Source organism: Aspergillus ruber (assembly GCF_000600275.1).
Source record: "Aspergillus ruber CBS 135680 unplaced genomic scaffold scaffold00002, whole genome shotgun sequence".
Lineage (NCBI taxonomy): Eukaryota > Fungi > Ascomycota > Eurotiomycetes > Eurotiales > Aspergillaceae > Aspergillus > Aspergillus ruber.
Window position 1 is genome coordinate 317,971 of NW_024467298.1, and position 23,960 is coordinate 341,930.

Genomic DNA, 23,960 nt, shown 5'->3' on the forward strand with positions numbered 1-23,960 from the left:
CCGACAAATGTTGATCATATGTGGTTGCAGGAGGATTTAAACAACAGAGCCGGACTTCGCTTATAAAAATATTTCATTTATACCATAAAAATCACGCCTGACCTTCTGTAGAGAGGCCTTGGCTACCAGCCGTTCTTTGTAAGAACTGGCATGTTTGTTCCATATCCAACGTGCCTTAGTGTGCCTAATGGTCTGAGTTCGGACCATGGTGTTGGCTGCGTACCCGAAACAAGGCCATCACGCACCTTTCCTGAGCCATTGGATTCGGACAACATGGGATATGTCTGCTTGCCATCCACTCTTGCCGAGGAGCCGACAACAGTTCCATGTGAGGAGTAGTCGTCGGAAGGTCCGATATATCGGGAACCCCAGCGCCATTCTTCCCTAGTTTTCTTTTTACATCATCATCACCAGCTAGAGATGATTATCGGGGCACTGCTTTATCTACACACATCCTAAACCAAAATTGGAAGACTGCAAATATTCCCCCAGCGGGGATAATATATAGGAATACACTCATACATGGATTAGAGATATCATCCTCTTAAAAGAGAGGAGAACCCATTTGTATTAGATTCCCTCAAACTATTCCCCCGTTAATTTATCTTCCACTTAGCATTACAGAGGCTTAGGGTTACTATGATATCTTTTTTCAATTGTTTGCTAGTAATATATGATATACTAGAATTAGGACGTTACAACTCCCATGGATTGCATTGCTCTAGAATACAATTGTTTGGGCATTCAGCTCCCATAAATAACAAAACTTTACTTACAGCATATCGAAGATAATGAACTTAACATCAAACTATGCATACAGCGCTTACTCCTCTGGCACCTCCGACTCATCAAACATATACGCCTGTCTCGATCCCCGTCGTTGACTATCCTGCGCCGTCTGGCTACTAGCCGTGAATCCGCCTCCGGAAAGACCACTCTTGGGGGCGTTGGTCCGCTGAATGCTGTTAGCATATTCTGTGTGCTGCATAGGAAAGGAAAAGCATACCTGCTTGGATGGGTCCATGTTTGCAAATATTCCCTGGCTACTCTGTTGGTTACTCTGCTGGCCACCCTTGCTGGCCATTTTCTGAGCTTGGTCGTGGGGAGGGAAGGCAAAATTGCCGGTATTCCAATTTCGGTTTGAGGACATTGTATAATGGTACATAAAATAATTGATTTTTTTGAGACGATTGATTCTAAGTGCACTTGTCTGTCTTGAGACTGACTAGCTTTTTTATACCTTGTATCCAAGCCGGTGGCGTCCGCTGCCATCGGGTATGATCTATACTATATGCGGGGAAATGAACGCATTGTGATGTGGAATAAACTGAGTTTCTTAACTTGAGGCCTCTTTTCACAATTGAAACTGGTACGTACGATTTGGTGATGCTATGAGTTCAATGCCATTGGTTAGATGGTGATGTTTGGTTCTTGACATATGCCAAGAGATCTATGATATGACTGCTTTTGAATACCGCCCAAACCATGGAACTCTAAATGAAGTATCCAGAGAATAAAACATCAGATTTGCCCCCATCAGAGAAAAAGAGTAGTCATCTTGACTCACACAGAGTCACATTATCTGCTGCATAACATGCACAAAAATTCGGATAAGCCCGCATTTCCCTTTTCGGACCCCGACACACGCCAAGGACGTCGTCTCAACCTTGATGATGGCCCTATACCTCGCTATTTGTGCGTTCAACAAGACTATGAATTTGTTGTGGATACCGGCTATTTCCGGAGTTGCTATTCCCCTGGGGTGATCCTCGGATGCAGGGTGTTTGTTATATAGAGCTGTTTCTACACAAGTCCTAGATCTCTTGGCCCTACATATTCTCTCCTCTATTGCTTAACAGGAGGAATTCAATTTAATTTCTAATTGGCACTAATTGATGCCATGGTCCCGCCTATCCTTGCAACTTGCAAGCAAACGCGCTTCCATCCTCTCGATAACAATCCTTCACAGGAAGTAAGCCGATTCTTAAATCAATATATCTCTTTATCTCTGCTTGCCCTGCTAACATCACGACTTTCAGATAGATGTCGACGGACTCAATGTCTCGGTAATAGCTACCCCAGACACAAACGATACCTCAACAGAAACTTCATCCAAACCATCCAAGCCCAAGGGCAAATCAAGAGCCAAGGCTGAAGCTAGGGAGCTCATTGTGGATGCTCATCTGCGTTTGAAGCCGGGAGTTCATTACGGCTTCCTTGGACGAAATGGCACCGGGAAATCCAGTAAGAGGTCCTGCACATTGCTAGTCCGTTACATTGCTAATTATGGATTTACTTGACAGCTCTTCTACGGGCCATGGCGGACAAGCTAGTCCCTGGTATACCTCATGCGACTCGCATTGCTATTCTGCAGCAGACCGATGCCGATACTAATGGGAATCTGAATCCGGGAAGCGGAGAGCAACGTGCAACTGTGCTGGAGAGAGTGATGGGGAGTGATACTTCCAGGAATGAGGTGATACGAACGATGGAGTGTAAGTTTCAGTCTCATTTTGTCATATCCATACTAACTATATCCTATCTTCAAGTCTTATCAAAAAGTTTCGACACCGATGACCCGTCCCAACCGGTCCGCGCAATTCGTACGATTCGTCACGAGAAACTCTCGAGTCAACTGTTTTTGGCCCAGAAGAATGCAAGTTTGAAAAGTGGAGCAAGAGGACTACAGGCGCGCAAGGATTTGAAGGTCGTCGAAGAAAAGGTTCAAGCCTCGAAGGAGTTGTAAGTCTCTTGGTCAATTTGTCGGAGGTGTATTCTGATTTCTTTAGACTGAAGCAGGAACTCGACGCCGATGCAATCAAGGCGGATACACAGGCTGCGGTGGACACACTGCAAGACCTCCAATCTCAATTTGAAGCTGTATGCTCAACTTTTGATGTGAAAAACCGGTAGCTAATACACCGAGGTAGATGAAACTGGTCGACATCGAACAACAAGCCCGTCAGATTCTCATCGGCTTAGGGTTCAAGGAATCTTGGTTCACAAAGTCATTTTTGGATTTATCTGGTGGCTGGCGCATGCGCTGCATGCTGGCTAGCGTACTGATCCAGAATCCAGAAGTCATGATTCTCGACGAACCAACCAACTTCCTGGATCTTTTGGGCGTCGTCTGGCTTCAGAACTACCTTCAACAGCTACGCGAGTCGTCAGAAACCACAGTAGTCCTTGTCTCTCACGACAGAGACTTCATCAATGCAGTTTGCGAAGAGATCATGATACTGAAAGATCAGAAGCTCATCTACTTCCGCGGAAACCTGTCTGCCTACGAGAGAGATTTCGAAGAACAGAAACTCTATTGGGGACGCATGAAGGAAGCACAAGAGCGCCAGGTAGCTCACATGGAAGCGACCATTCGTGAGAACATCAAAGTCGGCAAGAAAACAAACGACGACAATAAGCTGCGACAGGCCAAATCGCGCCAGAAGAAAGTGGATGACCGGATGGGCATCCAAGTGAGCCATAATGGAGGACGGTTCAAGCTGAACAGAGACCTTGTAGGCTGGCACCTGAATGCCCGTGCGGAAATCGAGGTCCCAGCAGATGAACGAGGCGCGTCGATGAAGCTCCCCGATGCTAGTGAACTACGGTTCCCAGGTCCGTTGATATCTCTGGAAGGGGTCCTCTTCAGATACAAGAATGATGAAGCCCCTGTTCTAAATGGCATTGACTTTGTTATGCACATGGGGGATCGGGTCGGTATCATGGGTCTTAACGGCTCTGGGAAATCGACACTGGTCCGTCTTTTGGCAGGTAGGACGTTGCCGACAAAAGGGAAATTGGCGACCCATTCGAGACTCAAATTTGGCTACTACGCACAGCATTCGATTGACGAGCTTCAGGAACAAGGCCAAGCTGATCCTGGTCTAACTGCTTTAGGATTGATGACAAAGGAGGTTGATGGTGCGTTTAACGAAGGAGAGATCAGAGGTTTGCTCTCATCTATGGGCCTTCAGGGCCGGATTGTTTCTGATGTACCGATATCCCGGCTATCAGGTGGCCAGCTGGTACGAACCCTTACGCTCTGCTTCTCTGCAAAGTACTGACTGAATTACCAGGTCCGTTTGGCCTTAGCCAAGGTCGTATGGAACTCACCACACTTGCTCATACTGGACGAAATCACGACCCACTTGGACTTCCACACAGTGACTGCACTCGCATCAGCGCTCTCCTCGTTTAACGGCGCAATCTTGTTGATATCACATGATCGTTTCCTCGTTCGATCGGTGATTGAAGGGAAGCGAGATGAAGAGAACATCCTGGATGATAATTTTGAAGGTGTTGATGATAGGCAAGAGGAATCGCAGGACAGGCGACGAACTGTGTATGTTATGAAAGCTGGAAAACTCCACGAGCAGCAGGATGGTGTAGAACAGTTCGAGAAGAGCCTCGTGAAACGAGTCCAGAAGATGCTTCCGGCACTGGGATAGTGCTGGACCCTTAATTGAAGCTCACTATTGGTTGTCCCTGATAGTTCCGAATCCTCAGACGTAAAGTAAATATCATGGAGAAATAACCAGGTCTAGGATGTCCGAAATGGAAAAGATAACGGAAACAAGATTATCCGGCCCATGCCGATGGCGGCGACTCCGCGGAGCCCAGTTATCCTGATAAGAACTACTACCGTTACTAAGGTGCATCACGATGATTACCATTCGCTAAATTCGTTTCTTATCCTACCCTAGATCCATACCCTCTGCGGAGTGTCATGCGTCCTCACTTCTGTTGGATACTAAATAGCATCTTTTCCGTTGAGAATGGCTGAGTGTCTATTGCGCCGGCGGGGCGCCTTATCACCATCGCTTGCGTCCCTTGCCCGGATCGCTGTCCGACCACATCATCGGCGACATAGCACGAATGTGACAGCAGCGACGGCTCAACCGAACGATGAGATCCAGTCATCACTTGCTTACCCTGCTACTCCTTCTCCAGAGAAGTCCTCGCCCTCGAGATGGTCTGCCCTGCGATCTGCGAAACCGTTTTCCGAGTTCCTGACAGACACATTCAACCGCCAGCATGATTATCTACGGATAAGTGTTACGGAGCGATGCAATCTACGGTGCCTCTATTGTATGCCCGAGGAGGGTATAGAGCTCTCTCCTCAGCCTCGTCTTCTTACATCACCGGAGATTGTTTACCTCTCGTCGCTTTTCGTCTCGCAGGGCGTGACCAAGATCCGATTGACGGGCGGGGAACCAACGGTCCGGAAAGACATCGTCCCTTTGATGCAATCAATTGGAAACTTACGACCAAATGGATTACGGGAGCTGTGTTTGACGACGAACGGGATTTCACTGCATCGGAAACTCGATCCTATGGTTGAGGCGGGGTTGACAGGGATAAACCTCAGTCTAGATACACTCGACCCGTTACAATACCAGATTATGACCAGGCGAAAGGGGTTTGATGCCGTGCTGAAAAGCATTAATCGGGTCTTAGAGATGAACAAAATGGGTGCAGGGATTAAGCTGAAGATAAACTGCGTTGTCATGCGAGGCCTCAATGACCGGGAGATCGTCCCGTTCGTTGAAATGGGACGTGACAATTCCATTGAAACCCGTTTTATAGAGTATATGCCGTTCGACGGCAACAAGTGGAGTGAAGGAAAGATGTTCTCTTATCAGGAGATGCTAGCGGTCATCCGGGAGAAATACCCTGATCTGGAAAAGGTGACTGATCACAAGAACGACACAAGTAAGACATATCAAGTACCTGGCTTCCAGGGCCGAGTTGGATTCATTACTAGCATGACCCATAACTTCTGTGGAACCTGCAACCGGCTGCGCATCACCAGCGATGGGAATCTGAAGGTGTGTCTATTTGGGGATTCTGAGGTCTCCTTGCGTGACGTTGTTCGGAAGGCGAACAATGGCGAACCGATCGATGAAGCAGCATTAAAAGAGCTACAGTTACTCAACACCGTGCAGACAGCGGCACGAGCCAGCGATAGTGGTGACCTTGTCAACCCCCGAGAACGTGAACTTCTCGACATCATCGGTATGGCAGTGAAACGCAAGAAGGCGAAGCATGCTGGCATAGGAGAACTGGAAAATATGAAGAATCGGCCCATGATACTTATTGGTGGGTAGGCGTATCCTTTCATCCTTTATATATATATGCATCGGGGGAATGTTATGAATCATGACTACATGCAAGCATTTGCTGTGATTTTGTTTTCTTTGCAGTACAAGCGGGACGTCCAGCTTTGACTTGTATATAGCACATTGTTTTGTTGGATAAGGCTGATGGAGGACATTAGATAATAAATCGACAAGATATCGGATTCAATTGGCAACACCTTCGAGAAATAACCCGTGGTCACATATCCCAGCACACATTCTTCCGTCCAGTGTATCATACGCAGGTCAAGCCCGATTCTACCATCAGCGTAGTACCAATGTTGCTGAAGGACACGCAAGGTTCCCCACTAATGCAGACCGCAAGGAGAAAGCCGAAGCCGAATCAGCTCTCCCAACAGTCTCCGACCCAGACCTCCCGCATCTAACCCCTTCCCAGAACGTCCACATGACCCAAATCAGCCAGAAAGCAGTCACTCCGCGGCAAGCCACCGCCACCGGCCTGGTCTATTTCTCCAACTTACGCCCATGGGAACTTCTCCGAGAGGGGCAAGGCACGCACAAGGGTGATGTGTATAGTGTCGCTCGTATTGCGGGAATCATGGCTGCTAAACGAACTCCGGATGTGGTCCCGCTTTGTCACCCGGGCATCGGGATCACGGGCGTTGAAGTGGACGTGAAGCTGCTTCAGCCGACGACAAATGGTGACGATGCGATGAAGTACGGTGCCATGTCTGTGAAGGCAACTGTTGGCTGTCTAGGCCGCACAGGAGTTGAGATGGAAGCTATGACAGCGACAATGGGAGCTGCTTTGACGGTGTACGACATGCTCAAAGCCGTGGATAAGGGGATGGTCATTCGAGGAGTGCAACTGGAGGAAAAAAAGGGGGGGAAGAGCGGACATTGGGTGCGAGAGCGAGAGATTGGCCATTAGAGTACATGTTTGTTTTGCATAGTCGATATAGAGTAGCTATGGTCAGCCCTACCGAGTGCCAAGCCGGATGGTGGATTCGGCCCGGTTCAAGTCTTTCTCGCCAACGGTCAGCATTCTCCTTTTCTCACTTCCATCATTCGTGTCCAATTCAGAAAATATTCACTGTTAGAAGACCGTTGAAATGGAATAACACACGCTCCCCTCCAGTTATTATGATAAAATCCGCGAATCCATCATATTCAATTGATTTATCCCTCGCCGCGAATCTCGCCGCTGCAGAATTGAATTACCGCATAATATCGTCCCTCATCATCTCAACCATATCACGACTTTTAGGCCAGGCATTCCTCTCGTGTCGAATCGCTAAACCTCGCATCAATCTGACGCTTTACCCTCGAAACAATACAATGACTTGTGGTACTACTAGATTAAAAATTCATCGAAAGTTCAGAGTCTGGTGTTGTGGGTAGCGGTGTGCGCTACACATTTAAGGATACTACTGTTGAGTGGTCTTATTAGGCCTTCTTGAAATAACGTTTGAGCTTGTTCGTTGCGGATTTATGCTGCAGCTGCAGGGCTTTCTGTCCAACCAACCAGCAAGAGCATTCGGGGGTGATCCCCTGTATTTTGTTGGAAAGGAACGAGGAGAGAATTTTTTTTGTGTGTCGCCAGGATGATCCGTGCGTACTTTCCGTTTTCCTTTTCTGATTATTTTTCGTTTATGTGTTGTTGTTTCAATTGTTGGTCGAAGCTAATATGCATGTATAGTTCGCGAATGGCGACGACCGCTTGGTCGCTTCATCATGGCAGTCCTTCCGCCATGTAACTTTATCGTGCTCCATTATGCCTACTTTATTCTCACGCCGTTGGCCTGCAGTGCTATTTTCTGGGGCTCGTCGACACCCGCGCGCAGTGTGGCTTATGTCGACTGCTTGTTTATGTGTGTCAGTGCCATGACGGGTGCTGGGTTGAATACTGTATGTTCCAATAAAATCCCCGGTGTTTTCAAATACGGATCACTGATGTGTTTCAGGTCGATCTATCTTCATTGAATTCCTTTCAGCAGTCCATCTTGTTTGCACTTCTTATGCTGGGGCATGCCATCCTTATTTCAATCACGGTTCTATTTGTTCGGAACCGGGCCTTCCATTCTAAATTCGAAGGGATTTCCAAGAATCCTGCGTTTCAATGGCTAGCCAGACGCACATCAGATCTTCGCGTCCAAGAAGCCTCAGTTAATATGGAAGATGATAAAGACGGATCAGCCAGTAAAGACGGAAATAAGGCAAATGTGACTGCTCAGCCTGTGCTTGCGGAGGCTCCGTCTTACCAGGACAATGATGACCGTATTCGATGGGCTGATGATGACCAACTTACTATTGGCGCAAGGAGGTCTCATCACAACCACCATGCCCATCGTGTGTTTCCGATGGTCGGAGTCGGGGCTCGACTGGATTTGAACAACCACCCTAGAGATGTCACGCCCAACCTGCCGCTTTATGAAGAAGAGAAATTTGGCGGACTGAAGGGTATCCTCCGGGGAACACACAAATATTTTACTTCCAAGGGTTCTGTGTCGAGGAATTCATCATTCCATGGCCTTACTCCTGCCGAACGGGACAAGCTCGGAGGCGTTGAGTACAAAGCAGTCTCTTTCTTGTCGGTCATTGTTCCGATCTACTGGCTAAGTTTCTTGATCTTCGGTATTGTGGGCATGGGCGGTTGGTTAGAAGCAAACCATCCCGAGATCTCACGCAGCAATGGGCTGTCGCCCTTCTGGACGGGTGCTTTCTTTGCTGTTTCTGCATTCGTGAACAGTGGCATGTCCCTTTTGGACGCAAACATGACAGCCTTACAGACGAACACATATCCACTTGTGACAATGGGTATGCTGATTCTTGCCGGAAACACCCTTTACCCGTGTTTCTTGCGGTTCATTGTCTGGAGTATGAGGCGTTTGATGCCAGATCGGCCGTCATGGAACTCGTGGAGGATCACGCTAGATTTCATCCTGGACCATCCTAGAAGAGTCTATACGAACTTGTTCCCTGCACGCCACACGTGGTATCTGATGGCGAGTATCATCATTCTGAATGGAATTGATTGGGCGTTTTTTGAGCTCCTAGCCATCGGAAACCAGGAAATTGAGAGCTTGCCGACGGGATACCGCGTCTTGGACGGTCTATTCCAGGCTCTAGCCGTACGAGCTGGAGGGTTCTATGTGGTGACCATCTCTGGCCTTCGTCAGGGCTTGCTCGTTCTATATGTTCTCATGATGTATGTTTCAGCATTTCCGGTGCTGCTGACGATGAGAAACACGAACGTCTATGAAGAGCGTTCTTTGGGCATTTACTCCCACGATGAATTAGTGGAAGAAACCAATTCCAAGTACCCGAATTTCTTCGTCAGTCTCTTCAGGCACCACATCCTCGGTCGACAAGACCCGACCACCATCGAAGGATCCCGCAGCTACTTCATCCACCAGCAACTCCGCTCCCAACTGAGCCACGACATCTGGTGGATCGCCATGGCAGTCCTATTCATCGCCATTGCCGAATCCCCACACTTCCAAAAAGACCCGGTTGGCTACTCGACCTTCAACATCATATTCGAAGTTGTCTCGGCATACGGCTGTGTGGGAGTTAGTGTTGGGTATCCCGGCAGGAACTCGTCGTTCTGTGGCTCCTGGCACACGATCAGCAAGTTGATTTTGGCTGCTGTTACTTTAAGAGGACGGCATAGGGGCCTTCCTGTTGCAATTGATCGGGCAGTTATGTTGCCTAGTGAGTCGTTAGCTTATGCAGAGGAGGAGGATGCTGCGTTGAGGCGGGAGCAGACACGTACTTATGGGATGGATAAGATGCCTATGGGGGCGGTTTAACCTTCAGCATACGAAGATAACATGTTGCTTGGGTGTAGTTGGTCGTTGATGAAGTGTATCAATTTTGTTTTTATTGCTTATTTTCATTTGCTTTGTGCTAGACATTGATTTCTTAGCAGCATTGCTTCGCTACTCATATATTAGCCTAGAATATGCTCAGCTGTGAATAAAAGTTGCGTTCTGGTTTACATCTCCTCCGGTGTAAACTGCACGAGAAAGCTTCAATCTTAACTTTTGTATTGACACCAGTACATAGAAATAAAAAGGGTAGTGTATCCCAATAATTACAGATTCGACATAAAACAGCAATATTCTACTCCTCTTCCATCTCATCCTCCATTTCTTCTTCATCCTCACTCTCATCTTCCAGCTCCCCTTCATTCTCCTCCTCACTCTCCTCATTTTCATCGCCATCAGAAGCGTCACCCTCATTCTCACCCTCTTCGCTATCATCATCACTAGGACCAAACCCATCCTCCATAGGCACATCCTTCTCCTCTTTCTCCTGCTTCCTCCGCTTCTCTTCCTCGCGTCTCCCCTCCTCAAGAACAGCAGCGCGCTCCTCGCGCAACTTCCGCTGATTCTTCACGAATGCGCCCAAGGGTGTTGCTTCCCAGCTAATATCCCTGAGGAAAGTCTCGACCTCCGCGCGATTCCGGGGTGTATAAGTAACGTTCAATCGACGCTCCTCGACCCACCGCGCGTTCGCCTCGACCTTCTGCACAAGAAGCAGCACCATCTGGTTGATCTTCGAGTTCTTGTTACCGCCTTGCCGCGCCGAGGCCTGTTTCAGCCAGCGTTTGAGCATGACGACGACAGGGACGGAGAGTTCTGGGAACGCGATGTGTTTGGTCCACAGGACGAAGAACTCCGATAGTAGTTCGGCGAGTTGCTCGCCGACACCGTCTTGGTAGGTGCGCGTGCGGAGGTAGGATTTCGGGGCGCGGATGGTGGTGTTGAAATCGAGGGGTTTGAGAGTGCTTGATTTCGGGGGTTTACGCATCTCGGCGAGGTTGAGGACTTCCAAAAGGGAGGGGGCGAGGGGGATGTAGGTGCCCGTGGAGCGGGAGAGGCGGAGGAGGGCGCGGGTGAGTTGGAAGCGAAGGGGGAAGTACTGGGCTGTTGGGATGAGACGCATTGCTCCGATGGTGATTTGGACAACGGGGTAGATGAGGGGGCGGAGGGCGGATTGTTTGCCGACTTGGGCTTCGACGAGGCCGTCACAATGTTGAGAGAGGACGCGGGACCAGAAGTCAAGGGAGTGGATGTATTGCCAGTTGTAGACTGCTTTGTAGGATTCCTTGGTTGTGTTGGTGATGCTGCTGCGGAGGTGGATGGCGAGTTGGCGGATGAAGTTGAAGCCCGTTGTGTAGGAGACGTTTTGATCGATGCCCCAGAGTTCGGTTGCCGAGTTCTTCATCAGGTTAATGCCCGCGAGGGTGTGGATGGTTGTGTTGCGGCTGCCCTTGACCACGCCTTCGTACGACGCCTTGAGAACTGTCTCCTTAATCCCTGCATCTCCGATGACCATTAACCGACGCAGCAGGAGGAATGCGACAATACGGGTTGCTTCCGTGGTGGAGACATCGGCCCAGATCCCGACAACGATCTTGATTAGGGTCTTGAGCAGCTTTCTGAACTGGAGAAGGTATGGAAGCATTGGCTCGATGGACGAAAGTGTCAACTTCAACGTCTGCGGATCGGACAAGTTGGTAAGCAGCTGATGAACGGACGCCGTGTGCGATTTTATGAGAGGTGTGAGCGTCTTGAACTTCTTGGTTTCAAGAGACAGCTTGATTTTCCCGGAACCAGTCTCCTTGATTGGGAGATGATGAGCTAAGACCCGGGGAACCATGTTAAGCGCAGTAACGAGAACCTGGTGATACACATTCGAGTCGCGGATCGAGTACTTCATCTCCTCTTGGTCCGCTTCGTTGAGGTATGCTGCACACCGGAAAGCGAGCACGGCCTGCCGCATGGCTCTGATCGAATGTTGCTCTTCCATCAATTTCTGCCACTTCTTCACAGCTGCAATGTTAAGTGTATTGTCCACCATCTCCTCATCTTTATCCTCGTCCTTCTTGCCCTTCTTTTTCTTCTTGGCCGGCCCTTCCTCTTCTTCTCCCTCGCTTAGCGCGTCAACTTCAGACAGGTCGTCGTGGTCACCAAAGTCGAGCAATTCTGCGTCATTCTCCTTTAGGTATTTATAGAATTCCGGGTCCTTTTCCTTCAATGCTTCCAATTGGTCCTTGTGTTCTCCGAAGCCGTCTGGGCCGCTAGCCTGCGAGGCATTGTCGTCGCTCTGCGCATCTTCCTCTTCACCCGAGCCCTCGGAAGCCTCGTCGGCCTGCTCTTGGCCTTCAGATCGCTTGCGCTTCCCAATCTTCGGCGAAACACCCTTCTTGCTAGGCTTCGACTGATCCGCATCGGCATTCGCGATATCGAAACCGCCCGAAAAGAAGTCATCAACGTTCATTTCCGCAAAGGCATTTGCCTTCTTGGCCTGCTCTGGCTCATCCTCGGCGGCATTTTCGTTTTCGGCACGTTGTTTGGCATTATCGGCCTTGCGTTTATCATTCTGGTGGTGTCGCTGCTTGATTTTCGCGGACGACTTGCGCCGTTCGAGAGTATCCTTGAGATGCTTCTTCTCGAACCTCTTCGTGGCCTTTTTCTGAACCATTGTGACAAAATTCCTTCAACCAAAAAGCAAACTTGCAATTTGGAAAATCGATGGAGGAATGGGATTCGTCGCCGGAAAGAAAAAAGAGAAAAGAAAAAAAATTCGGAGAGCATTTCGCGGCAGAAAATCCCAATCGGGTTACCGCCTTCCCCCCTCCGCTCGGGCCATACAATGACACTCGACAGTAGCATGTCGGGGTACAACAGCTTCTCGATCTTCTCCCTTGTGGCCATGTATGCTCAACGGCCTCTCGCCTATGCGCCTACGCCATACAGTTATACCCCCAATCCATCGTTGACAGCTTCCATCAATCTCGATGAGGTATTCCGTTCTGGTAGTTTGCTTTGCGGCATCGCGGGCTAACTGCCACGCCAGGAAGTAAAACTAGCTACTAGCTCGGCGGAGCGAGATCTCTACGAGTCGTTGGCGGAGATTTACAGCATTATCGTGACCTTGGATGGCTTGGAAAAGGCTTACATCAAAGATGCGGTCACTGAGACGGAGTATACCGAGACGTGTACCCGGTTATTGAAGCAGTACAAGTCCAGTCTCAGCGATGATGCTGTCGCAAGGGAGTTTGTCGATCTTGAGACTTTCAAGCGCATGTGGGAGGTAATATTCAAGTTCTTATTGAAAAAATGCGTTTGGCTGACATCCATCTAGTTAGAATGCCCGCGTGCCACTGAACGCCTCCGAATCGGTCTCCCCGCGACAGTCGAGCAAGCCACCCACACTGCCCCTACGGCACCCATTGGCGCTGCCATGTCTGGTCCTGTAGGCGGCGCATCTGGCAGCCTGATCTTGACTGCAACGGAGAACTTTATCACCTTCCTAGACGCATTGAAGCTGAACATGGTCTCGAAAGACGCACTCCACCCGCTGCTCTCCGAAGTCATCCAATCAGTGAACAAAGTGACGGATGCAGACTTTGAGAATCGGGGCAAGATAATCCAGTGGCTAATTACACTGAACCAAATGCGGGCGACAGAGGAACTCGGTGAGGAACAGGCGAGAGAGCTGTCGTTTGACATTGAATCGGCATATCAAGGCTTCAAGGCAACGTTGGGCTAAACGAAGCACACGAATCATACTAGTTCATATCTGTAAACTGGAGTCTTGGGCATGGCGTTGGTGTTGGCTGCTTTTCTGCTATTATTCTCACGGTATCGGGCCGGAGCAATTCCCGAACCAGCTTTTCCTCTTTTGGCAGATGCGATTTTTTCTCGGCGGCATCGCGAGATTTCCGATTTTCTTTGCCACATTCGCGATTTTGTCTGAATACCGACAGACTTTTATCCATTAATTGTATAGCGCATATCGATCCCAATCTTCAACACAGAAACACAAAATGATTAGCAGGGACCCCGAGGAGCCACTTCACGGTAGGATCTCTACCCACTTTTATGTGTATCGGAGCGGCGATGCGGAGTAGTGAGCTGATAAACCTCCCGAATCTAGTGCTCGACCTGCCTCAAATCTATACCCAACCGTCAGGAACTGAGTTGATGAAAGCCATTGACCTTCTAGCGATAAAACCACGATCTTTCAGCACAGACGCCGAAACGACAAAGACTCCGTCTGTCCAGCCGACCGGAGTAACGCGCTATCTGACCTCGATTATCTCCAGTTCACTCTCATGGCTTGAAACCGACGCACTCCGAGATGCTGTATGGGATGCCGCCTCCGCTCGTCTTAGCGAGCGTTGCGGTCGGACTGGTACGTGAATTTCCCGGGTTTGGGTGACCTAGGGGGGTTCTGACTTCGGATATCTCCAGCCATGCCAGCTATGTCTCGAGTCTTCACAGTGCCTACGGCAGGAGGCGATCACTTCACGCTGACCCTCCACGAGCCATCACTCACCGCTGACAACCTGGGCATGAAGACCTGGGTTTCCTCCTATCTCCTATCCCACCGCCTCCTCACAGTCCTCGACACCGCGCCTCAGCTTGTACCATCTACAACGACAACTCCACACACCGAAGGCAAGCTTCGAGCGCTAGAACTGGGGGCAGGGACCGGGCTTGTAGGTCTTTCATTTGCAGCCCTCCGGGGAAATTCGGCGACAATCCACTTGACAGACCTCCCACCAATTGTTCCCAACCTCGCACACAATGCCGCTCTGAACGTGGAACTGCTCAATAGCACAGGAGCAACAGTGACAACGGGTATCCTGGACTGGTCTATCGTCCCCGATCCATACCCCACCCCAGAGGAACAGTATGATATTATCCTGGCTGCCGACTCGCTATACTCGCCGAGTCATCCGAAACTGCTTGTTAATGCTATTACGCACTGGTTGAGTCGTGGTTCTAACGCGCGTGTGGTACTCGAGATGCCATTCCGTGACGCGTACTTGCCGCAAGTAGAGGAACTCCGGCACCGATTGGGAAAGCTTGGTCTGATAGTGGTAGAGGAAGGAGAGGAGATTGGTTATGATGACTGGGAGACGGCAGATGGGTCAGCAGTTGCGGTCCGGTGTTGGTGGTCTGTTTGGGGATGGGCTTAGCAGTCCTTGACGTTCAGACCAACGAAGTGACGAAAATAGATGATAGACGATTTGTATAGATAACAAAGCTTTAATTTCAAGCTCTTTAGATTTATCAACAAGACCAGAAGGATCGAAATATGTATAGAAAAGAAAACACTCAATTCATGCGCGGCCAGCCGCCTATGACGACATTGGTCCTTTCGCATCCATGAAATGCCTCCATCTGGTTCCAGTAACTGTCAAATTCTTTCCTATATCAATCTCATTGTCCATTCAATAGATATACCATAACACCATACCATACGATCTTCCACGTGATACCCTAACCTTACATCCCAACGCCATCGTCACCATAACCTACACACCCTACGAATACCCAATCTAACAATTGATCTCTCCAACGCATACATATACAACAAAATGGTCTTAGGCCTCCTATCCATAGCCTCCATACCAACGGTAACAGGCACAGCAATTGCCGTCAGCGAACAGCGCAAAGCCAACGAGCGCAAAAATGACGCGCGCCGCATGGCTAAGTTCCATGTCGATGCTGAATGTACGGGTGACACACAAGAGGATTGTGAGGTTAATGGGAGAATTGCTGTATTACGGGATAATAAGGTAGTGTTGAGTTATGTGTAATATAGGGAATTGAGGGGTTAGCTAATAGATATGAGCAGGTTTATTTAGATGATGTACAATCTTCGACATCGCAGTCGCAGTCGCATACGGCAGAATGCTTCTACATCGAATACCCGGAGACCGAAGAAACGAAGCATCGAAAACGAGGGCTAGGCCTTGTCACTACCATCTCCAGCAATCCTCCCGCATTGGGCTGGATCTACGTTGACCAGGACACACATGAACTCAAATATGGGAACCGCTCGCAGAGTATCGAGCATGTTGTTGGGCCGTGGGATTGGGTAGATGATGAGAAGACTGTGATGTTAGAGAATAAGAAGGGCGCATTTGTGGCTGTGGAGGAGGAGGATGGATCTGGGTGGGGAGTGTATTTTGATAGAGATGGGGATGAGTTGGAGGGAGTTCTAGAAGAGCAGGAGAAGTTGGACAATGCGTTTACGCCGGTAGTATTAAGGAGGAGGTTAATGGAATAGGTTTTGTTATTGTACAGAGAATTTTGTCTATATCCAATGACTATTGAACAAACGGGGAATCTAAGTAAATTAATCTTCATCGCTTCCAGCATCCTTAGCGGCGTTAGCTTTCCTGTTGCGGCTGGCATTGACAATGTCCCTCTTCTTATTCTCCTGTCGCCTTTCGAAACCGCTCTTGGTACTGATTCTCGTCCTCCGATGCTCCTTATCATCCTTAACAGCCTTCAGCGAGGACTGTCTCGCTTTGACACCGTGTTTCTTCAACTCTTGCTTATTCTTCTTGCTCAAGTCCGGAAGCGCGTCTAGCAGCCATTTCTGGACGGACTTCTCGCCTTCCTTTCCGCGAAGCTTCTCGCTGACGTCGATGATGTTGGCGATGCTCTTGACGTAAGGGATGTCTTCTTTCGTGTAGTAGGTTACTGCGATGCCGCCTTCTCTTCCTGCCCGGCCGGTCCGTCCGACGCGGTGGACATATACTGCTGCGGAGTTGGGGATATCGTAATTGACGACGCCGTTGATACCGCGGAAGTCGACGCCTCGGGCTAGAAGGTCGGTTGTGACTAAGATCCAGATCTCGCCTTTACGGAAGCCTTTCATAATTTCAGATCGTTGGCTGTCGGATAGGTCGGAGTGGAGGACGGCGATACGGGAGGAACCGCCGGCCTCGGTAGGGATATCGTATTGTAGTTCGGAGTGCAGTGCAACTGCTCGAGGAATGGTTTGTGTGAAAATCAGGAATGGAGGACGGAGGCGTACGTCCGAAACCGAGGCTGCGGCGGGATGCAGGAGCTGTCTTAGTCCCAGAAGCTTTCCTTGTTCTGTTGCAGCGTAGATAAGCTTATGGTGGATATTCGGGATAGCTGAGTCCTTCAAACCAACGACGAGACGAAGCAATGGCGATGGCTTAATGTTGCTGACAGACTCACGCCGTTCTTTGATTATCGATTTACTAAGATCTTCAACATTCGATCCCATAGTCGCTGACCACAAGCTCACTCGAAGCTCGGGATGTGTGCAGGCGCGCCAGATATTAAGGGTCTGCTCGCGGAACAAGGGATCCAGAAGGACATCCGCCTCGTCAAAAACGAGACTTCTCACCAAAGGCAAGGTAGCCAAGGGCTTCGTCCCATTGGCCGAAAGTGAATTAACGAACATCAATGGAGTGGTTACCAGAATGTCACTTTTGGTAACAGGAGCTTTTCGTTGGTTCTTGCTCTTCCTGAGCTTATCGTCATCTTCCGGCTCGGAAAATTCCGAGCTGTCTTCGTCCAAAAGGTTCTCATCATTCTCGTTGTCATCGCCTCCGTGTTCCACCACCTGCATTCCCTTCTTCATCATGGTGATCTTCACACCAGTACCCGCAACTAATTTCCTTCCTTCGTTCACAATTTGTCCCGCGAGCTCCTTTGTGGGTGCAATAACGAGTGACAATATCCCGCGCTCATCTTGCTGCTGGTGGTGGTGCAAAACGATCTTGTTGATTACCGGAATCAAGAACGCCAGGGTCTTTCCACTTCCTGTCGGCGCAACAACCAACAGATCAGGTTCAACCTTCTCTCCATTCGACTGCTCAGAAACCGTAGGCTCACCCAGCAACAACGGCAAACTCCCCAGCTGAACCTCGGTAGGAACAGTAAACCCCTGCTCCGCGATATTCTCTGCAAGCCTGCTCGAGATCTTATATCTCGAGCGCAATTCCTTGAACGAAACAAGAGGCTGCGGGAACAGCCTGCGGGCCTTTTTCTGTTCCTTCTTGCTCAGCGCAGCCGGAGCAGCTTCCTGCTCCTTCTTCGCCTTCTTTTTTTTCTTCTTCGGCTCCTCATTTTGCCTTTGTACCTGCGGTTGAAGTTCCTCAATGTCGCGCAGATCCGTGACCTTGATCTTATGCGCATTCAAAACAGTCCTCCGCTGCACCTCATCCATGCCATCATCCGCCTCCTCATCATTAGATCCATCATCCCCTTCCTTCTCAGAGTCCTCCTCAGCCTGCTCTTCCACAGTAGCAGCAGAAGCCTTTTTACTCCCCGCGCTGAAAAAGTCCAACTCCGCATCATCATCTTTCTCAGGCACCTGCTCCTGATTCCTCTTCCTCTTTTTCCCGTTCCTTGCTTCTTCCAGGACCTTCTCGGCCTCTGCGTTGCGGAAGAGCTGCGGGTTCTCTGCTTTGCCTGTTGATGGGAGGCGCGATAAAGACGGAGTTGCGCTGCCTCCGGTCTTTAGCTTGGTTGACCTAGTTAGGAGCTTGAATGCGTCCATTGTGACAGGCCGGGTCGTGTTAGATTGACCCTTTTTAATATATAAGGAGACTTTGGACAGTTAGTGGTGTCCTTGTCTGGAAGATAAGATACTTGCGTTGTCGGTAGGTCGGACATAAAAAAGTCAGCGCCGGTTCCGCGCACGGACCAATTAGAGTCGCCGGTTGTCAGTGTTGTATGAAGTCGGTTCCCAATGCAGTAAAAGATGTATAGAATTTTTATACTGATGGTATTCAGAAGCCATTTAGAATTGGACAATACTGACTGCCATTTATATACAGCATTGGTGGTAGAATATGGCCTTGTATAACGGCTGGCCCGTTAATAACGGTTGACAGTCCCATTAATTTAAGTGTGCTCAGTACCTATAGTCAAGATTGCTACTATGCATTGCGCTATGAAAGACTCGGACGAGAATAACGAGAAGAGATGCTTTTATTCATATTATGCGTATACAGAATCATATCCAAGTAAGATTCGTGCAAAGATGCGCTCGCCCGGAGAGCCTCCCCCACGTCCGGAAATCGCACAACCCCGGAAAAAGCCTGATTTAAAACCAGACTCCCAGACAGACACAAATCTTTACCTCAGACAACAGTTAAATTCCATCGTCTATCATACAATAATACAAGCACGCAAGGAAAACGGGGAAATATATGAAGTATGGTTCAGACATGACTTGGGGTGTAGTGTAGTGTTATAAACCTAGTGGTGCTCTCCGTGCGCAACCTCCCCCCGGTAGCCGACAATGTTCAATCTTCCGATGATCTCGCCGACGGTGAAGAAACCAAGAACCTCAGCGGCGGTGACACCGGCAAGTGCGATCTCCTTGGCGTTGGCGCTGCGGATGCGGTTCAGGATGTTCTGCGACGAGAGGGGGCTGGACGAAGGGTTGCGGGCGGCATTGAGGAGGTGCTGGAAGTAGGACTGGAAGGTAGCCACATTGCTGTTGGAGGAAACGGGTTAGCAGGGGGCCTTTGGTTTCACGACGTTCACTTGATAGACGGGGGTCCTTACGGAGGGGTCATGTTCTGGCCACGGAAAACCAGCTTGCCGAGCTCAAGTCCAACTCTCGAGTAGTAGAGCGTAGGGGGTATCATAGCTAAATCAACATCGCGTTCTGTCAGTCATGTACAACTGGAAATATTGTGGTATATAAGTGTAGAGCATGGGCCCATCAAGGAGGCAAATGGAGCGAGGGGCGACAAAAACAAACCCCCCCCGCGAGCCATTGCAACCATTGAAAGAACACATCAGATAGAAAAGCAAAGTCCGAATTTCGCGGGAGAAGGGCTTTCTCTTACACTCGACAAAAGAAATGACCTTTCCGGTTCTTCCACCAACTTTCTTCAGAGCACCACCGAGACCCTGAGCAGCGTTCGAGAGGGCAGGGCCAGCCGACGAGGAAACGCGAGAGAGGCCCTGAGAAGCCTTCGAGGCGGCCGATGAGGCCTTTTCACTAGCCTTGGAGGCAGCTTCGGAGGAAGAAGAGGCATGTCTGACCGCGGTCCTCCGGGTCAAGAACTGCGACTGCCGCAGAACGGCACGGGACGCTGTGGCGGGCATGACTGAAGCGACTTAGGGAAAGGAAGGACGGTGAAAAAGGAAGAGAAGACGAAAAAGAAGTCGCTGGTGGAGGACAATCGAGTCCAATGGGGTCTGGGTCAAGAGCGTCGCGCAGCAACTTCGAAGCCACAAATTGAGATTTGAGTTCGGAAGGTTCAGGGAAAAGGCCTCCGTTCACGTGATTTACTTCCGACATTCACCTTTCCGCAGTCAATCCTGAAGTTTTATTGAGCCATTTTTACCCAGGGGTACGGGCTTGTCCAATTAATTTTATTTATCTTACGCTGGATGCCTCTAATGTCTGTCATGCATTGGTGATATCATTCGTGGTGCACAGTCTGCCCGACTTGAAATTCATAACCGCCGCTAGGGAACTTGTCGGAAGACCTGGCATCCAAGATACCCAGACACTTAACCACTGACATTCATGTAGGATTTACTTATTGTAACCCAGTATAATTCCCACCTAGCATTAATTTACAAGCAGACAAGAACCAGAATACTACTCCCCATTACACATTCCGTCCGCGCATATGGAGAATCGGAGCAAGGCAGCCGGTTGAGAGGCACATGGATGAGATGCTTCATGGAAGTTGAACGCAACATTCCTCAACGCAGTGAGAACATATCAATCATATTTCCGATGGAGGGTTCTTCCGGATCTCTCAAGCATGGCATCTCGTTAGTTATTCCCGGAACATGGGCGCCGGCAAGTGATGAACCCAAACGTCAAGGTCCCCGAAACCAACATACAGGTTTTTTGGACGACGTTTGAATAAACTTTTCTGGAAAGATCTAAGAGGTGATATCTGGAGATGATGTCCAATCGGAAGAATTTGATATCATTCTGATTCCTGACACCACTTCCACTTCCACATCTACGTCGAGCTCGATCTGGCTCCGTTGAATGTTGCCTCTTTCCCTTCTGGGGTCAGGGATGCTTGTGCTCGTATGCTAGTTCTAGGTTCCATGAATATGCTACATTTATTTCCGGTTGATTTTCATTATCCACTAATGTGCGTACTTCATTTGGCCGTGAATTAACATTGATTCAGGATTATTTCTCTGTGGGATCGCCCAGTCAAGCCTGCTGCTTACCATAGGGATATGTCAGGGATAGCCAAGGGCCTGTGGCCTAGAACCTCCGGGATGTCTCATGTCAGACGACATGCTGTGTGATGTGCAGTGAGAGCTCTGTATTCTGTCGGGTACTTAACTGAAGTCACGAGATACATCTTGCGAGTACAAGATCCTTTTCCATTTCATCCCCAACCACAATACCACGTTGAGAGCGTACAAGTCAAGGAAGAAACATAGCACTATCATGCCGAATCGTAGCTTTGTATATGAATAGGTCTAGAATTTACCCGGCTTATTTTATAGCTGTGAAGCAAACTTGGCAAAAATACGCAGAATCTATACAGGGGCAGCTCGAGTAGATAGCTGCAATAGGCAGCTAATAACCCTATCAATCCTTTGGGACATTAACTGGATAATAGACAGGGATAAATGGCTACTTCGCCTCTTTGGGCCTTATCATTTAACCGAGCCAACCGGCATACTTCTGAATCTTGGCTATATCATTATGCTACCACTGAAGGAATTGAATTGCCCGTGTGTATTTTTACCAGTGTACCTTTGTAGAAGTGCTGCATATGCTTAGCAGTTACCGAGATATCTCGAATTCTCAGTAGTATTATTCCTTGCCACTCAACGTCCTTAATAATGCTGTTCAGCTAACTAACAGTCGCTGTCCTCCGCACTGGCCAATAACGCCCTCCAGGCCAACCCCACGTTCGCGGGGCAATGTGGTTCGGGTAAAAGCTGTACTCCATCCACTCCACCAGAGTCGAGATGCGGATGAGTGTTGTTGGATGGAGGGAGCGCTGATGGCCGTGTCACCCTCGTCTGCAGATTTTTTGTTCGTTTCTTTTTTGGGTTGACTATTTAAGCAGTACAACCCAGTCATTTCCTCTTCCTCTTCTTTCCTTCACCTCCATATCTTTTCTTTCGTTTTCATAGATCATTCGCTTTACGTCATCCGACCAGCATAATGGCTAGCGCTACCACTGTTACCGTCAACAAAGCCAACATCGGCGTCTTCACAAACACCAACCATGACCTCTGGGTCGCTGAAGCGCAGCCTTCTCTCCAGGATGTCCAGAGTGGAAAGGGATTGAACCCTGGAGAAGTTACTGTTGAGGTCCGCAGCACAGGAATTTGCGGGTATGCTTCATCTTCTTTCTTGAGCTTCGTGGCGATTACGATAACTAACTGTTGAACCGTTGGCTTGAACTAGATCCGACGTTCACTTCTGGCACGATGGTTGTATCGGACCTATGATCGTTACTGGCGACCACATCCTCGGTCATGAATCTGCTGGTCAGGTCATTGCCGTGGCTCCCGACGTGAAGCACCTCAAGCCGGGCGACCGTGTGGCAATCGAGCCCAACATTATTTGCAACTCTTGCGAACCTTGCCTTACTGGACGGTACAACGGCTGCGAGAACGTTGCCTTCCTGTCTACTCCTCCCGTCGACGGTCTCCTCCGTCGCTATGTCAACCACCCATCCGTCTGGTGCCACAAGATTGGAGACATGAGTTATGAAGATGGCGCGCTCTTGGAGCCACTCAGTGTGTCTCTGGCAGCCATTGAGCGCAGTGGACTTCGTTTGGGTGACCCCTGCTTGGTTACCGGAGCAGGTCCCATTGGTCTTATTACTCTCCTCAGCGCTCGCGCCGCAGGTGCATCGCCCATCGTGATTACCGATATCGACGAGGGACGATTGCAATTTGCCAAGTCGCTGGTACCCGACGTGCGCACCTACAAGGTTCAGACCAACCTTTCAGCGGAGGACAATGCTCAGGGCATCATCAACGTTATGAATGACGGCAATGGCTCCGCTCCGGACGCTCTGCGACCCCGTCTTGCTCTGGAGTGCACAGGCGTTGAGAGCAGTGTCGCCTCCGCCATCTGGAGTGTGAAATTTGGTGGCAAGGTCTTCGTGATTGGCGTTGGCAAGAATGAAATGAAGATCCCGTTCATGCGTCTGAGTACCCAGGAAATCGACCTCCAGTATCAGTACCGCTACTCCAACACCTGGCCCCGCGCCATTCGCCTGGTGAAGAACGGTGTGATAGACTTAAGGAAACTTGTCACCCACCGCTACGCGCTCGAAGACGCCCTTAAGGCTTTCGATACGGCTTCTGACCCTCGGACGGGTGCTATTAAGGTCCAGATCATGAGTTCGGAGGAAGATGTCAAGACCTCGTCGGCTGGTCAAAGTATCTAAGATAATGGCGTTTGTTTGTGGTTGTGGGATTGGTGTTGTTTTCATTTGCATTGTGATGACCCTGTTTATGTGATATTTCTTTTTCTAAATACCTATGCTAGAGACGCAATTTAAACCATAGAGAACCGGTAGCTTGATTCCTACCGGAGTATAATGTGCTCCTGTTTAAAACCGCATAACTTAACGTGCATAATTTTGTACAAGAATCAAGTCTTGGCACGTCTTCTTGTCTCCCTTCGTATCTCTTCATCTCTTGATCCCACGGATTCCCACAAAGACAGCCATCTTGTTCCCTCCGCTATTACACCGGAATGATGATGGCTGCGATGCAGGAGGGCCACAGAAACAGCGCTACATCCCGACGTAGATCGGTCTTGGAAGATACGCTACCGTCAAGTTCTCCGACAAATGGCCGATGCTGGTCCTCCCCCTCGGCCAACGACGCCCTCCCGTTGCACGGACTCTCCCCGCGGTCTGACCTCACAGACAAGAGTCTCCCCACATTTCTCCAGATTTAGCCTTTGGCCGGGTCCATCCACTCTACAAAGTCAATTGGACGCCGTGCAGTACCGAAGCCGACAAATTCCCGGTCTTGGAATGTGAGGTTCGGGTTTGTTGGGCGTCGGTTTGTTCAGTCAATCTCGTTGTGGCCA

The 23,960-nt window shown here is 49.5% G+C and overlaps 10 protein-coding genes across 10 annotated transcripts; 6 read left to right on the forward strand and 4 right to left on the reverse strand.

The window, feature by feature from the left end:
• Positions 1-823: 823 nt before the first annotated feature.
• EURHEDRAFT_373963 (uncharacterized protein) lies at positions 824-1,150 on the reverse strand (the record flags this gene model as incomplete). The annotated part of the gene is made up of 2 exons (XM_040778588.1): positions 824-955; positions 1,007-1,150. The coding sequence occupies 2 exons, from the start codon at positions 1,148-1,150 to the stop codon at positions 824-826; spliced, it is 276 nt and encodes a 91-aa protein (XP_040642565.1).
• A 650-nt stretch (positions 1,151-1,800) lies between these two features.
• On the forward strand, positions 1,801-4,598 carry EURHEDRAFT_408089 (ABC-F family ATP-binding cassette domain-containing protein). The gene is made up of 7 exons (XM_040780737.1): positions 1,801-1,972; positions 2,040-2,244; positions 2,304-2,495; positions 2,550-2,742; positions 2,790-2,880; positions 2,931-4,025; positions 4,077-4,598. The coding sequence occupies exons 1-7, from the start codon at positions 1,901-1,903 to the stop codon at positions 4,446-4,448; spliced, it is 2,220 nt and encodes a 739-aa protein (XP_040642566.1). The 5' UTR covers positions 1,801-1,900; the 3' UTR covers positions 4,449-4,598.
• Positions 4,599-4,649: 51 nt separating this feature from the next.
• EURHEDRAFT_408090 (molybdopterin cofactor biosynthetic protein) lies at positions 4,650-6,350 on the forward strand. The gene has a single exon (XM_040780739.1). It carries the CDS (start codon positions 4,776-4,778, stop codon positions 6,105-6,107), a length of 1,332 nt encoding a protein of 443 aa, XP_040642567.1. The 5' UTR covers positions 4,650-4,775; the 3' UTR covers positions 6,108-6,350.
• A 130-nt stretch (positions 6,351-6,480) lies between these two features.
• Positions 6,481-7,029, forward strand: EURHEDRAFT_446469 (cyclic pyranopterin monophosphate synthase; the record flags this gene model as incomplete). Its single annotated transcript, XM_040783605.1, has 1 exon — positions 6,481-7,029. A coding segment is annotated over one exon (549 nt), but the record flags the coding sequence as incomplete, so codon positions are not given.
• Positions 7,030-7,366: 337 nt separating this feature from the next.
• On the forward strand, positions 7,367-10,067 carry EURHEDRAFT_117975 (putative potassium transporter). The gene is made up of 3 exons (XM_040777705.1): positions 7,367-7,709; positions 7,798-8,006; positions 8,063-10,067. The coding sequence occupies exons 1-3, from the start codon at positions 7,703-7,705 to the stop codon at positions 9,908-9,910; spliced, it is 2,064 nt and encodes a 687-aa protein (XP_040642569.1). The 5' UTR covers positions 7,367-7,702; the 3' UTR covers positions 9,911-10,067.
• A 77-nt stretch (positions 10,068-10,144) lies between these two features.
• EURHEDRAFT_408092 (mRNA-binding ribosome synthesis protein NOC2) lies at positions 10,145-12,654 on the reverse strand. The gene has a single exon (XM_040780740.1). It carries the CDS (start codon positions 12,588-12,590, stop codon positions 10,224-10,226), a length of 2,367 nt encoding a protein of 788 aa, XP_040642570.1. The 5' UTR covers positions 12,591-12,654; the 3' UTR covers positions 10,145-10,223.
• Positions 12,655-12,821: 167 nt separating this feature from the next.
• EURHEDRAFT_512198 (S-adenosylmethionine-dependent methyltransferase) lies at positions 12,822-16,193 on the forward strand (the record flags this gene model as incomplete). Its single annotated transcript, XM_040786047.1, has 8 exons — positions 12,822-12,911; positions 12,966-13,202; positions 13,254-13,651; positions 13,902-13,972; positions 14,049-14,306; positions 14,366-15,067; positions 15,509-15,699; positions 15,759-16,193. The coding sequence occupies 8 exons, from the start codon at positions 12,822-12,824 to the stop codon at positions 16,191-16,193; spliced, it is 2,382 nt and encodes a 793-aa protein (XP_040642571.1).
• On the reverse strand, positions 15,932-18,521 carry rok1 (RNA-dependent ATPase ROK1). The gene has a single exon (XM_040780741.1). The coding sequence runs from the start codon at positions 18,447-18,449 to the stop codon at positions 16,263-16,265; it is 2,187 nt and encodes a 728-aa protein (XP_040642572.1). The 5' UTR covers positions 18,450-18,521; the 3' UTR covers positions 15,932-16,262.
• Positions 18,522-18,826: 305 nt separating this feature from the next.
• On the reverse strand, positions 18,827-20,242 carry EURHEDRAFT_408095 (F1F0 ATP synthase subunit g). The gene is made up of 3 exons (XM_040780742.1): positions 19,753-20,242; positions 19,466-19,550; positions 18,827-19,394 (listed from the first exon to the last, which is right to left on the reverse strand). Exons 1-3 carry the CDS (start codon positions 20,012-20,014, stop codon positions 19,154-19,156), a joined length of 588 nt encoding a protein of 195 aa, XP_040642573.1. The 5' UTR covers positions 20,015-20,242; the 3' UTR covers positions 18,827-19,153.
• Positions 20,243-21,740: 1,498 nt separating this feature from the next.
• EURHEDRAFT_408097 (NAD(P)-dependent alcohol dehydrogenase) lies at positions 21,741-23,482 on the forward strand. Its single transcript, XM_040780743.1, has 2 exons — positions 21,741-22,240; positions 22,314-23,482. Exons 1-2 carry the CDS (start codon positions 22,068-22,070, stop codon positions 23,305-23,307), a joined length of 1,167 nt encoding a protein of 388 aa, XP_040642574.1. The 5' UTR covers positions 21,741-22,067; the 3' UTR covers positions 23,308-23,482.
• Positions 23,483-23,960: the final 478 nt, after the last annotated feature.

Bases quoted from the DNA above. Each gene is read 5' to 3' on its own strand.
- EURHEDRAFT_408089 (XM_040780737.1), top strand. From the start codon at position 1,901: ATGGTCCCGCCTATCCTTGCAACTTGCAAGCAAACGCGCTTCCATCCT. The intron at 2,245-2,303 runs GTAAGAGGTCCT...TTTACTTGACAG, and splicing joins AAATGGCACCGGGAAATCCA to CTCTTCTACGGGCCATGGCG. The intron at 2,743-2,789 runs GTAAGTCTCTTG...TGATTTCTTTAG, and splicing joins GTTCAAGCCTCGAAGGAGTT to ACTGAAGCAGGAACTCGACG.
- EURHEDRAFT_408095 (XM_040780742.1), bottom strand. From the start codon at position 20,014: ATGCCCGCCACAGCGTCCCGTGCCGTTCTGCGGCAGTCGCAGTTCTTG. The intron at 19,551-19,752 runs GTAAGAGAAAGC...ATGTTGATTTAG, and splicing joins GGTCATTTCTTTTGTCGAGT to CTATGATACCCCCTACGCTC. The intron at 19,395-19,465 runs GTAAGGACCCCC...TTCCTCCAACAG, and splicing joins GGCCAGAACATGACCCCTCC to CAATGTGGCTACCTTCCAGT.
- EURHEDRAFT_408092 (XM_040780740.1), bottom strand. From the start codon at position 12,590: ATGGTTCAGAAAAAGGCCACGAAGAGGTTCGAGAAGAAGCATCTCAAG.
- rok1 (XM_040780741.1), bottom strand. From the start codon at position 18,449: ATGGACGCATTCAAGCTCCTAACTAGGTCAACCAAGCTAAAGACCGGA.
- EURHEDRAFT_408097 (XM_040780743.1), top strand. From the start codon at position 22,068: ATGGCTAGCGCTACCACTGTTACCGTCAACAAAGCCAACATCGGCGTC. The intron at 22,241-22,313 runs GTATGCTTCATC...GGCTTGAACTAG, and splicing joins CGCAGCACAGGAATTTGCGG to ATCCGACGTTCACTTCTGGC.
- EURHEDRAFT_408090 (XM_040780739.1), top strand. From the start codon at position 4,776: ATGGCTGAGTGTCTATTGCGCCGGCGGGGCGCCTTATCACCATCGCTT.
- EURHEDRAFT_117975 (XM_040777705.1), top strand. The intron at 8,007-8,062 runs GTATGTTCCAAT...GATGTGTTTCAG, and splicing joins CGGGTGCTGGGTTGAATACT to GTCGATCTATCTTCATTGAA.